At 39.2% G+C, this 13,551-nt stretch overlaps 2 protein-coding genes across 3 annotated transcripts; both read right to left on the bottom strand.

Moving 5' to 3' along the window:
- Window positions 1-82: 82 nt before the first annotated feature.
- selenon (selenoprotein N) lies at window positions 83-7,171 on the bottom strand. Its single transcript, XM_042387860.1, has 12 exons — window positions 5,985-7,171; window positions 5,004-5,121; window positions 4,761-4,891; window positions 4,365-4,577; window positions 4,162-4,286; window positions 3,338-3,475; window positions 3,167-3,248; window positions 2,359-2,547; window positions 2,165-2,270; window positions 1,887-1,999; window positions 1,695-1,796; window positions 83-1,533 (listed from the first exon to the last, which is right to left on the bottom strand). The coding sequence occupies exons 1-12, from the start codon at window positions 6,147-6,149 to the stop codon at window positions 1,366-1,368; spliced, it is 1,650 nt and encodes a 549-aa protein (XP_042243794.1). The 5' UTR covers window positions 6,150-7,171; the 3' UTR covers window positions 83-1,365.
- A 1,342-nt stretch (window positions 7,172-8,513) lies between these two features.
- znf593 (zinc finger protein 593) lies at window positions 8,514-10,383 on the bottom strand. 2 transcript variants are annotated; one of them, XM_042388494.1, is made up of 4 exons: window positions 10,276-10,383; window positions 9,749-9,964; window positions 9,061-9,123; window positions 8,514-8,916 (listed from the first exon to the last, which is right to left on the bottom strand). In XM_042388494.1, the coding sequence occupies exons 2-4, from the start codon at window positions 9,946-9,948 to the stop codon at window positions 8,790-8,792; spliced, it is 390 nt and encodes a 129-aa protein (XP_042244428.1). In that variant the 5' UTR covers window positions 9,949-9,964; window positions 10,276-10,383; the 3' UTR covers window positions 8,514-8,789. The 2 variants fall into 2 exon arrangements, with proteins under 2 accessions (XP_042244428.1, XP_042244427.1); XM_042388493.1 differs by lacking the exon at window positions 10,276-10,383 and having other exon boundaries at window positions 9,749-10,266.
- Window positions 10,384-13,551: the final 3,168 nt, after the last annotated feature.

Raw genomic sequence — 13,551 nt, 5'->3', positions numbered from 1 at the left:
ATAACAGGGTTTTCCCCTCAAAGGATCCAAGCAGACAGATATTTCACAGGGACAAGACCTTGTAAGTCTGACTTCATATTAATTCTCATTTATCAAACTGCACAGCTACTAATTCAAATGAGTTTTCTTGATTTCTGGGTTTTTCTGTTTCACACTAAAAACAGAGACTAGGACCTGAAGGGGAAATCGTTTCTTTCTTTACATTTGGAAAAGATGAAAACTGACTTAATGTGTAGTAAAAAGAGGAATAATAGCTAACAGTAGGTCCAGATTGTCATCTTTTTTCTTAAATAGCTCTTCCTGTCTGGGTAAAGACATGAAACTTGAGCCTCAGGCAGAATAACAACAGTACATGGTATCGTGTGCCTTTCCGTTCAAGAAGCTAACAATTTTGCAAAGATTATGACCATTTGGTTCCACTGAGTTACATAAATACGAACCAAGTGGCAGGCAACTTGTTGGATTTATTGGCGACAACTGCTCTAGGACTACAAGCCAGCTACTGTATATATAACGAAAACAATGTTCTTTGGTGTGGTCACATCATCCACCAAAACAGAAAATCTGCTAAACATTTTAAACATTTGGTTTCAAACTGAAAATACAACAAGTTCATCATTTTATGTACCACAGTCCAGTTTAGTTTTTCCTGCTGCTTTTGTCCCCCAGAGACAGAGAAAGGGTGTTCCCTCCAGCAGCCTCAGCTATAAACATCAGGCGATGCCCAGCTCAGAGAGAGCTTTCAGGCAAAACCTTCACAAACTGCTGAAATACAACTGGAGGCAACATCTGCTCCAGCCTTGTCTCTGGGTGAAAAAAAACTCAAAAAGCAGGGAGAGAAACACTTCTACTATTCAGTCTTTAAATATTGCACATGCAAAACCATGATACAAAAGAAGAAATATTAAATGTTTCAGTGTGTTATGATGCAGTAGGAAAGGTATGGGCTTTAATCAGCAGCTACAAGCAGAGAAAGCAGATCTAAATGGGTTTAAATATTTCTAACTGCTCAGTGTGCAAGGCCTTTTGTATTTCATTAAAATATACTACATTTACAGGTTTGAGAAGCAATATTTCCCTGTAGGTCATTAATATGTGCTGTTAGTCACAATACAAATACGGGTATATTTCAAATCAAAGTATAAAACTTCATTTCTGACCACGCCCAAATAAATAGTAAGAAAAGAGGAGAGAAGGCAAGAAAGATTTGTCAGCTGCCAACACAGATGAGAAAGCTTCTCTCTAATTGTTGGAGGGTTTTCATTATCTTGGTTCATTACCCAGAGGAATGATGATCATTTCCTCCACTTAGATTTAGTCTCCAAGGCTCTGTCACTCACACACACACACACACATACACACACTTTACTGTGCCAGGTACTGCTTGGCTTTTTCCAACCCCTCTTTCAGGAAACTGATATAAGTGGAAGTGGAGGGGTCCTCAAATCCCCCAGAGAAGCTGAAAGTTGCTCCTTCTTCCTCTGGTTTCATGGCCGTCTGGTCCAGGAAGAAGTTTGCATTGATGTGATGGACCTAAAGATACATAGAAGAGATAAAAGAAACAAAGTGGGGAACAATTTTAAGCTTTTAATAGATTTAAAACTTGAATTTCTTGATTTGATACTGGTATCAACATGAGTTCCTTCCACGTGATTTGTTGAAGTTGTAGGATAATAAAAGAGCAAGCTATTTACAATAGTTCCATTAGGCAGTGCAACCATCATCTCCACAGGGAAGTTGTACTTCTCCAGATGCAAGCGGGCCTTTTGACTCAACGCAGGGTTCTGCTCGTCAGCCTGGTTAAGTGAGGAAACTGTGTGTCAGTTACAGCAGAATGACAACAAACCATTTATTCAGTCAGCTGTTGTATGGTCATGGCCGCTCACCTGCATGTCTTCCAGTTCTTTGACCAGAGACCAGCTGCTGATGAAGCTCTGGTTGAGCAGGGCCAGGACGGGCGAACTTTCCAGGACTGTCTCCCGGAGAGTTCGCCCCGAACCTGCGGAGGTGTGCAGAGGAGACAGAGATGCAGAAATTTAAGTGTAATAAATACACCAGAGTTTCTAATTCAGAAAGGTTTATTTCAAGGACTAAATGGTTTTAAATAGACATGTCAGTAGCAGTGTATAACACTGTGAAATCAGCTACATGTTAATGACTTCACCTCAGCAGGACTGGTCGTCTAATGCTCCCCAAAGCAGAATGGAATGCACCAATTTTTTATCCGCTTCAGCTCGCTCAAAGGCCTCAGAAAAGGGCAGGTAGGACACCTGTGAAGAAGCACAACGTGAAAACATTGAAACAATCACCGCTTCATGTCCAATTCAGGGGAAACAATGATGACAAGGGTGTTTTTACCTTCTTGAACGGGTAGAGGGTGACCTCCAGACGGCGAGTGGCCTCTTCCTGACTGATCTCTGAGGTCCAGTGGATGTCCTCAAAGACAAACTGGATTGGCTCAGCGCTGCCGGTTCGACTGTCGATGATGTTGCCTTTCTCGTCAGTGATGATGGAGGGAGTGGACGGGCCCGTGGACTGCAGCTCTAACTGGGAACACAGGAACAACTTTTTAAATACAAGACAATAAAGAAAGCATCACATACTATTTGCTTTTACTTTCATATTATTATCTTTAACTTGTTTCTGCAACGTAGTAACTGGTCACGTTTTAACCATTTTAGGCAAATATATTTTAATATGTAAAGGACCAACTGAGGTAAAAACAGGGGATTAGCAAGAGTTTAATATAGTTTGATGACAACATGGAAATGAAAAAATAAACATCTTTTTTTCAAAAATTTACCCACATTTTTAAAATTCCCACTTCAAAGGGAAAATTACCTAAACTTGATGTTACTTCACATGCTTATTGACTAAATCAGGTCAAGTTGGGGCCATGCAACAATAAGAACAGTAACAGTAAAAAAACAAAAATCCTAAAACAACAAAACCAATTGGATGTAAATTTGACTGAATTAGTTTAATGTTGCTTTGAAAAATTATCACAAGGACAATCATGTGGTTATGAGATCAGAGTTTTCACTGTGTGGAACACAAGATGGAATACTAAATGTTATAATAAATAATAAATAAATAAAATGACATTTATAGTCACTATCCTTTCCCTTCTACCAAGTAAAATATAAATGCATCACTGCAGCTGCACCTGTGGCAGGTATCCGATGTCCACCTCCATGTTGCTGCTCTCGCTAGCTCCGTACAGCCACTCCATGTCCACATTTAGAGACCTGGGACACAGCAGATCATGTCACACTGGAACTACAGTACTGAGAGGGGACTGTGTGAACGCATGTGACAGTGTGTTCAGGGGCTTTACCTGTCATTGGGGACATAGAGGTGGAAGTGACGGACATGAGAAGCATCTTTAGAGAGAACTATGTTGCCGGTCATTTGCCCTGGTGTGAACCAGAAGGGAAAGTCTGGAACATCGTTGAGCTGGAACTCTGCATGAATCCTGCGGAAGTGAACAGAAAAAGCACTTTAGGTCAATTTTATTGTGTTTTAAATGCTACATATAAAAGTTGTGTTGAGTTTAAAAGCATGTAACAGGAAAGCGGTGAAGCCATTTAAAGGACTGTACGAATGGTTTTGTGTTTTAGGCAATTAATTACAAATTGTGTAGACTTGACATCACTGCTGAGCAATTTCCAAAGCAAACCATAAGTTGTGATTTGATTCTCAACCTTCCTGACAGTCGTCTCCTTATTCTAGTAAAGTAAACCAAACTCCTGTGAAGTGAAACTTGCTTGCATTAGATATTCCATTTTTTGTTCAAGTTACATTATTATTACAAGGAAATACAGTTGTGAGTGAGGATTGTTGTTAAAACTCTTAAAGGAATCTGTGAGAAGATGTGTTGTAAGTAAATTTCTATATAACCAAAGAATAATTTTCAAAACAGGTACTGCTTGCAAATGCATTACAATGCAAAAATGATGTACTTTTGACCCCCTTAAAAATCTAAATACTCCCTTAGGGTAATTTAGACTCTACATGCTGATTTTAAAATGAAACCAATGGCTGCCTGCCAGGAAGGACATTAATCTAAAAGTTCAGGGTATGTTCTGGACATTAGTCAGCACTATTGCAAAGTATACAGAATCTGAAAATGCACTGCTATAGTCTCATACGTCATCTCACCTGAAAACGATGTCATAATAAAAGTCATTGCTGGCACGAATGCAGGCGACTGCGCCCTGAGGTGCAAAACGTGATTTGATGAAGGGCCGGGGGTGAAACATACTCAGCAAAGAGTGGATGAGAACCTGCAGCAGGACAAGAACAGTCATTAATGCAGTCACAGCCTAATTACGGACTAAAAAGTGATGAATTTTTAAAAATACCTCTTTGCCCTTTGGTGCGGGAGGGTGATAACGATTATTGGGCAGGTACCCGGTGAAGATGTTGAGCTCGCTGGGAATCACCCACCATGTGTCTCCCACTTCCACCTTGTTCTTTGGGGGCAAGAAGACCCTGAACTGGCTGGCAGAGAAGGAAGAGGAAGGCACTGCCGGGCTCTTCCATGAGCGCAGGCCAGCCAGAGAGCTGTGAGAAACCTGCAAGAAAACAAGAGCTGGAATGAACATACGATCAGTGTCACCAACTCACACACACTTCTTCAAAAGTCAAGGGATTTCCTCTGTAAAAAAAATGTATGGTACAATGTAATCAATTACACCTTTTGAATGAAATGCAATAATAATTTACTTAAATACACTCATCTCTAGGTGTTGTCTTACCCCAAGGAAGCCATCCTTGCTTTTTGTCATGGAGTCAAGCAGCAGGGGCTGCATTTTGGCCTCCAAGGTCAAAGTTTCTCCATTAGGGTCATGGATCACTTCCTCTTCAAAATCTGCGGGGGGTGTAATCCCTGTGAGGAAGCCGTAGACAGATGTACACAGTCAGTGTAGAAGGTAATGAATAAACGGCAGAGACAGCAGGGAAAAAATGCACATACAGGAAGAGAATGATGTGTGATGTACCTGTGAGTTTCTCTGCAATAGGTTTAAACTCCTCCGGACTTAGATAGAGGTCATGGTTGGTGTCTAAGGAGGAGAAGAGAAAGAGTCCCTCGGCACCCAGAGTTTGAACACTCTCTTCCTAATGGAGAAACGTGTATTATTGTCATTTCACATACTTCAGTGATTTTCAATGTCATGTGCCGCATCAAATCAAAACGGGGACACTGAGACGTCTTACGACACACCAGGATGTGGTAGATGACAAAAACACTGTTGTATATGCACAATACTTTGACCTTAAGACATAAAATATGTTTTAATGTATTAACATAACCAGTATTGTGTCCCTGGTGTCTGGTCATTCATTCGACCTCAGCAGCAGCTCCGTCTGGATAAAGATCAGCCCAGAGGCGACAGATTCCGAGCATGTGTTTCAGTCAGACCCTTTATGAGACAGATGCGTGCCTAGCAGCTCTTGTACAATGGAGGGAAAAGGGGGCAGGGAGATACAAAAAAAAACTTGGAGACCCTCTGAAGCCAAACAACAGTGGATTTTAACAAGAGGTTGAGTTTTACCAGCTGGGACAAAGACCCACCCCCACCTAATAAAACACCAAGGGGTGGAAAAACTGCAGATGTGGTGTTTTAGGGCGACTGCTGTTTGACAAATATTTACTGTAAGCGCACCTTTCAGAGAGATTAGTGATCAAATATGATATCACAGTAATACTGTACGTAAGGTCACGATGTGCTAAAAGATCACTGCAAACTCTTTACAATCACAACTAGAGATCGTTACTTAATTAGTGCTTTATTTGCATTTGACAAGCATCTTAAATAATACACACACCGTAAACTGAGTATAATTATATTAGACAATTAGACAAGTTACAATTAAACGAAATGTAATTTCTTTAGACATTGTCAAATTAAAAACAGCCCAAGCTGATTTCTCCTAAATGATGAGACGTGTGTCAGTGTTATTACAAATATTGAACTCACATGACGTTTGAGGAGCTGGGCATCTTGGTAATACTTGATCCCAAACGCGAGAAGAGGGACAGCAGTGACCATGAGCAGCGTCCACATCCCTCTGGAGATCCAGGATCCAGAGCCCGGGGTCTGGTGTCCATCCTCGGGGGTTGTTTTATCCACGTCCGCGGCCATCCTCGACCTCCACCACGGCTATTTACACGAAGACATGACCGTCGGATAGCGTCCAAAAACGGCTACCAGCAGTATTCCTGCGGTGTAAACTTCCTTCTTAAAGTGTCAAGAATCCACCGACACTTCTGTTATCCTGTACACCGGGGATCGCGCCTCTTTTCCGGCCGTTGACGCTCGCTGGCAGCAGCTGGATCGTATTTAAACGGTGGCTAGCTAGCAGCACAGATTTCTTATTTCCCACATCTAATGTACAACCATATGGATGCGGTTAAGATGCGTCAAGCGACCGGGTAAAAGACAGGACGAAACCGGATATGCGGAGTTTGTGGACTCAAAATTAAAGCGCTGCTGTTCGTCTAGTAACATTTCAGGGAAAATGCCGGTACGGCTGTGTTATGAATGCATTGCAAGGACAATCACATAAAGGCTTACGTCCGTCTGACGAAAGACGCTTTCACGCAGAGCGGGCGAACCAATCACAAGACTTTGCTGATGACGTATTTGAATCCGCGACTTGTTAACGGTTGCCTTGTTGCTTGTTGTCGGTGCTTTTGCGCAAGATTTGATAACTAACAAGCAATACAAGTTCTTTTGTTTGCAAACAAGCTCCTTTTAAAAATACATTACAAGAACATCGGCAGTGGACAAAAACTGCTCCTCGCCCGCCATGTTCCTGAAAATAATAAGACGTCTTCTGCGGCGTACAACGTGCATCTTCTGTTTAGTTTTATGGCGGTTGGCATCTATAATTGTTGCATGACTGCCATTTGATGGACGGTCCCTTGCCCCATTTATACCAGCATTGCCACGGCATGTGTGAAATGGCACAAGACGGAAATGTTCCTGAATGTAGCTGCAAGTGTGAATAGTGAAAAGGAAAGGAAAGGAAAGGTTATCCCAGTGATTTACTGGGAAATATGTGTGAAAGAGGCTTTTTATGTGATTTGGCCAAATAACGTTCCCAACAACATTAAGGGAAATACCAAAATATTTTTACATTTACCTCTTTATCAGCAGAGAGTTGCCCCTTGAAAGATTAAGTCATCATTTGGTGATGTACTTACTGCCCTAAAAAACAAAAACATTTTTTCGGATCCAAAAAAAAAAAAAGTTTAAAATCAATATTTCGCTCTGGGGCAAACAGCAGGTATCTGTGGTATCAAGATAAAACCCAATAATGGATGGCAGACAAAAAAAAAACTGAATGACTGAGTGACTGAATGAATACTGAGGTCACAAATGTGCCTAAACCTATCTACAAAGCCATTTTACCATTAAGTGCTTTATTTAGAAATTGAAGACCGGAAGTTCTCTTGTACATTTTTTCTAACTTGGCAGACAGTTGGCGCTGGCACCGCTGTTACAGTTAAAGGGGCAGGGTTGTCATTTTAACCCAGGAATGTCTGCTTACAAGCTTCAATTTGCCTGCCAAAGGGGTGTATTATTACATTTTTTGCAACTTCAACTCTACTCTCTAAGTGCAGTGAAGACTTTGTAACTGCTGGACTGCTCTTTAGGATTTTATATCCTTAATATTAGATTAGATTAAACTTTATTGTCATTGCACAGAGTACAGATACTGCAATAACGAAATGCAGTGGTGAGGCCATGTAATAAACTTATGGTTAGACTACTTAAAATCACAAAAATCTGACAATAATATTATCCGTTCTATTGTTTATTTTTCATTGAATAGTTCACTTGAGAGACAAGTAAAAAAAAGGGCAAAAACGAAAAAACCGGGGACTGATGTGCAATAAAAGTCCCCAGTTAGATTCAGACTGACAATGTTGCAGGTATGTTTTACGTGAGAGAAATCTTTGTATCAACATCTCCATGAATTTGGTTATGAGCAACAATGAGTCATGTACCCAAGCCTCAAACTAAACTTTTCCTTGTGCTTTGTGACTCCTTAAAATGAATCCAGGTCTAAGTGTGACCACTCAGGTTATGACCTTAGTGTGCGTAGGAGTTTTATGCAGTTCATCCAAACAGTGGATTTTTCTTTCTCAGATTTTTTCCATTTTACATTTTTAAGAGGCCCAAAATGGTAACGCTTTTTCCAGACGACTGAAATACCATCTACATCCAACAATTTCCCCACTTCAAAAGTAAAAAACTAAATCGTAAATGAGTCGCTCTTTATCATCAGGCTGGGTAAAAGTATTCAGTATTTCACAAGAACAAAAAAAAAAACAAACAAAAAAAAAAACAACAAAAATTGGAGAAGAGTTAGAAATAAAATACTTACTTTATTCTACTTTTTACTTTATTGTCTCGGGAACTCTTGCTGGGTCCCAACCTCAGAATGGGAAACCCAGATTTAACCATACTGTCGCCTGGTATGAATACAATCTGACTGAATCCACTCTTTTATATAGTTTATTAGCATTCCACACAGCTGCGCAAACACTCAATATTTACATAGGTACATGTTGCGTTACATTACCCAGTATAAGGTAAAGCTTTCCTGAATCTGGTGATAACAGATTATATAACAGGTGGTTGCAAAAACAAATGTTATGTGTCACAAATAAAACATTTAACCATGCATTTGTGGCAGCAAGAGATAACAGAAGCATTATAGATGTTTATTAATGCTTCTGCAAATTCAGTCCAAAAGGTGAAAGTGGGCAGTTCTCAGTCCATGTCCTCTTCAACAGACTGTGTCTTCACTTCAACTTTTTTAGGAGGGATGTAGGAGCCCATACCTGCTGCTCTCTCTGCCTCTGCCTGGGTGTAGGGCTCTTCTCTCAGCTGTTTCAAGCTGGATGGAGAAAGACAGGTAAGCTCTCAAACTCACACAGACAGAATTTGAGCAAGAAGAAATGGGAGCGATGAGTTGTTTTTTTTTAAGTCAAAACATACAAATGCAGATAGAGTGACATAGTTTGAGACGCTGGTGCCTTACCGTTTTTTGTGCACTTTAGTCTTGAAGTGCTCTTTTAAGGATTTCATATCCACAAAATACCTCCTGCAAGACATGAAGAGCCACTGTGTCAAGAAGCTATACAGTAAATGAATAAATTCACCAACAACATAGGGAGACTTTCCAAAACTATACACGAGCAGTCAATTCAAGTCGTCTAGATTTTCTAATGCTGCTCTCTAGGGCTGCAGCTGACACTTATTTTCATCATCGATTAATCTGTCGATCATTTTCTTGATTAATCAGTTGTCTGGTCTATAAAATGGTGAAAAATGTCGATCATCATTTCCCAAATTCTCAAATGTCTAGTTTTGTCCACAACCCAAAAGTTATTCAGTTTACTTGTCATAGAGGACTAAAGAAACCAGAAAATATTCACATTTGAGAAGCTGGAATAAGAGAATTTGGAAATTTTCCTCTCAAAAACATGATTCAAAACAATTAACCGATTATCAAAATAGTTGGCAACTAACTGATTAATTGACTAATCACTGCAGCTCTACTACTTTCAAATGCCACCACTTTTAAGTGGCAAGTCAATTTGTTGTTGCCGCTTTCACAGATAACACTTAATGCAATGGTTTTATACGCATGGAAAGCCTGAATTGAGTCACTTGAGTCTATTCATCTTGTCCATGAGCTCCATCGGGACAAACAGTGATGTACTTACGCGCAGTGTAAGCAGTAGTGTTGTGCACATCCTGTGACATCGTAGTCCACCTCCTGATGCAGCAGTTTGGCTGCTGTTTCAGGCTTCATGTCTGAGTGGATCTGGTCCAGGTCTTTAGTCCTGCGCTTTGTCTTCCATGTCTTCGCTATGTTCTTCTTCTTGTCGCTCTTGTGGTTTCCTGTTTGTTTGGACTTTCCCATGATGGAGCCGGCTGGACTGCGAGGATCAACACAAATACACGTGTGGTAAAGTTGTCTGAAGGTAAATATCAGAAGTAAACTGGGTTCTGCTTTTTCTTGATGGTCGGAACTGACGATAAGCAGCGATAAATAACTTTCTACTTGAGTGTTTAGCAAGTGAAGAACAGACTCCAGATGTCAGCTTGACTTTTAGGCTGTTTTGTGCCACCAGCTCTGATCTAACGGGCTAAACAAAATGATGATGATGAACCAAATGTCTAAGCTCAATAACTTAAGCAGCAGATTTGCTTTTAAAACCCTTCGTTTCTCCGGTTTAGATTTGCTTACCTTTCACACGTGTGGCCGACAGGGACGAATCTATTTCCGGGTCAAGAAAATAAAACAAATGTACTTGCTCACCTGTAGAGGGCACCAAACACTACTATACGGGGCAAAAAAAGACTACAACATGCATGTTATAATCATTATAGCGTTTGATAATTATCATTAATGCTAAAAATGAAATCAAAACATACAAAAAGTAACATTTTAATTCATTAAACGCTCACTCAGACGTAATAAATAAAAAAAAAGGTGCTTAACATGTTTTCAGAGAGTGTTTGTTTGAACATGTGGACTGAATTAAGTTTGCTTTGTTGTTTTAATTAGTTGTATTTAGTTACATTTACTTATTTTTTATTGTGCAAAATTCAATTACAAACCTTTATGGCACATTTCACATTATTTATACAAGTTTTCCTTCATGTTGAACAGTACTCGAGAACAGTGGTGGAACAGATATAGATCTAGTTCATTTGTCCTCAAGGAGGAAATTCTTTACCACAGTAGGTGCATACAAACACAAACAAGTAAGGATTACAGGGACACTTAATCACAGGGATCACACAACAGAGACAAAGACATGGGCAGACACTCTGCACACCAAAGACTGGACTTCTTGTAATTTAAGAGGAGGTTACTTATTTAAAGTATGGCAGGAGAAACAAAGCACTTGCTAAAACAGGCCTTTCTGCACAACTGTATGTAACCTTACATAATGTAACTAAGTACATTTACTCAAGTTTTAAGGTACAGTACTTGTATTTTACTTGAGTATTTCCATTTGATGCTACTTTATACGCTCTCTCCACCACATTTCAAAGGGAAATATTGTACTTTTTACTCCACTACATTTATTTTACAGTTTTAGTTACTATCGAGATTAAAATAACAAAATAAAATAATGATCATCTTATAAATTTACTCTGTATAGTTTAAGGTTAAACCAGTGGTTGCTAAACGCTTTGGCTTTTGGCCCCTTACAGGAAATGACAGTGTAGTTATGTCTGCTTGTCATGCTTCAGATGTCCCAGTTGTTAGCAGTTCCACCAGAGACATTTCCCCTCTAAATTTCCCCTCACATAGTTTCAAATGAAGTAGCTGTTTCGGGCCCAAAGAGGTTAAACTTTCCAATATTTCACAAAAACTCAAAGATTAAAGAAAAGTTGAAAAAAAAAATAATCCAAATTTATGCAGAACTATGTTTTTTTTTCTTTCCTAAACAATCTATCATCTCATGACCCCTCAGATTTATTTTGTGATCCTTCAAACTCAGTTCAAACTAGCTCCAACTCAAAACAATAAAATGCTGTTAATGCATTGACTGTTAAATGTATTTAATATGCAGCCCAATTTTACTTTTACTTTAGTACTTTAAGTATATTTAATTGGTAATACTTTCACTTAAGTAGGACTTTAAATGCTGCTAAAGACAAAAAAGACAATTAAGTTTCCTTTCTGCAAATTCATTTTTAGGTGGCATAATCAGGTGATCAAGTACATGACATGTTACCTTCCATACTCTGCATAATTTCCCAATTTCAATGTCACCTCCATCGATGTGTTTTGGTCAGAAATAATAAGAAAATGAAAACCATAACAGAAGTGTATTTATGGTTGTCTTTTTTATAAGCTGTATATATGTACACATGATGAGACATTTAATTGATGTTCAAACTAGAGCTGCAGTGATTAGTCAATAAATTGATTAATTGCCAACTATTACATGAATTGCCAGCTATTTTTATAATTGATCAGTCGTTCTGAGTCATTTTTTAACAAGAAAATGACCAAATCCTCTAATTCCAGTTTCTTAAATGTGAATATTTTCAGGTTTCTTTAGTCTTCTATGACAGTAATCCGAGTATCTTTGGGTCATGGAGTGTTGGTTGGGACAAAATAAGATATTTGAGGACATCACCTTGAGCTTTGGGAAACAGTGATCAACATTTTTCACCATTTTCTTACATTTTAAAGACCAGTCAACTAATTAATTAATCGAGAAAATAATCGACAGATTCATTGATAATGAAAGTAATCATTAGTTGCAGCCCTAGTTCACACTAATTTATGGGCCAAGGCTTGCATTAAATTCAAAATACAGTTTATCAACATAACAGCAAGTAACACCAATAACAATAAACTATCAAAATAATACTGGCAAATTTAGGCATTAGGCGCCACTGTGTTAAGAAGCCATGCAGTAATGATAAGCCCCAGTAGTGTGATTTCCCCAACAACATAGGGATATATACATATGTATAAAATATACTGTAGATTTTCTAATACTACTTTCAAATGCCACTGTTATTGGAAAGACATATCAGAATCATCTTTACGGGCCAAGTATGTTTATGCATACAAGGAATTTGACTCCGGTTTAGAGGCTCTCAATGTACTTACACACAACAATCTTCCGAAAGATACACAAGAAATGTGGATATACAGGTGAAACCATTTCTGTGAAATGTAAACAGGATACAGAAGTGCAAAGGTGTGAAGAGTGCACAGATTGCTGACATAAATATTGGACGGTTGACAAGTGACAAGTTACTTTATATACATATAATGGGTGGTTATGTACATATACCGAATGTTCAAATATACAGGAACGAATGAAATGTATCGCACGATTTGTATTTTAAACTAAAATAATATGTATAATATTTTCAAACATGTTTGTTGCACCTTTCACACATAAGGCTTGGTGCTAGAGCTGCAACAGTCAGTCAATTAATGATTCAAGTGCCCCCATAAATGTTCAATGGGGTTGACGTCAGGCGACTGTGGAGGAAAGTGTATGACAGTCAGGACTTCTTGGTCTTCTTTGGTCTTTAAGTAGTTCTTGCAAAACTTTGAGTTGTGTTTGAGGTCATTATCCTGCTGCAGTATCCCTCTCCACAAAAATGCAATCCAGAGGGTACAGCATGTCTCTGAAGAATGGAGTGGTACTTCTCCTTGGTCAGGGTGTCGTCACTTTGGTGCAGGTTTCCAACTCCAGAGTAAGCAAAACACCCCTAGACTTGAATATGCCCACTACCATGTTTCACTGTCAGTTTGATACACTGCAGTATCAATCTCTTTCCTGTTCATCTCCTGGCATACACCCTTCTGTTACTGCCATCAATCTCAAGCTTGGATTCATCAGTAAATAGACTTTTTTGCCATCATCCAGTGTGAAATGCTGGTATTTCTTTGCGCACCCCAAGCATTTGGCCTTATTTCCTCTCCTGAGAAATGGTTTAGAAACTGCTACTCGTCCTCTGAGACCACTACAACACAGCC

This window comes from Thunnus maccoyii, chromosome 16, assembly GCF_910596095.1.
Source record: "Thunnus maccoyii chromosome 16, fThuMac1.1, whole genome shotgun sequence".
Classification (NCBI taxonomy): Eukaryota; Metazoa; Chordata; class Actinopteri; order Scombriformes; family Scombridae; genus Thunnus; species Thunnus maccoyii.
This window is presented reverse-complemented; position numbering and strand designations above follow the sequence as displayed.

What these genes read in the sequence shown, in the direction of transcription:
- znf593 (XM_042388494.1), bottom strand. Translation starts at nt 9,948, where the DNA reads ATGGGAAAGTCCAAACAAACAGGAAACCACAAGAGCGACAAGAAGAAG. An exon ending in CACTACTGCTTACACTGCGC is followed by an intron (nt 9,124 to 9,748) that starts GTAAGTACATCA and finishes CATGTCTTGCAG; the next exon opens with GAGGTATTTTGTGGATATGA. An exon ending in ACTAAAGTGCACAAAAAACG is followed by an intron (nt 8,917 to 9,060) that starts GTAAGGCACCAG and finishes TTCTCCATCCAG; the next exon opens with CTTGAAACAGCTGAGAGAAG.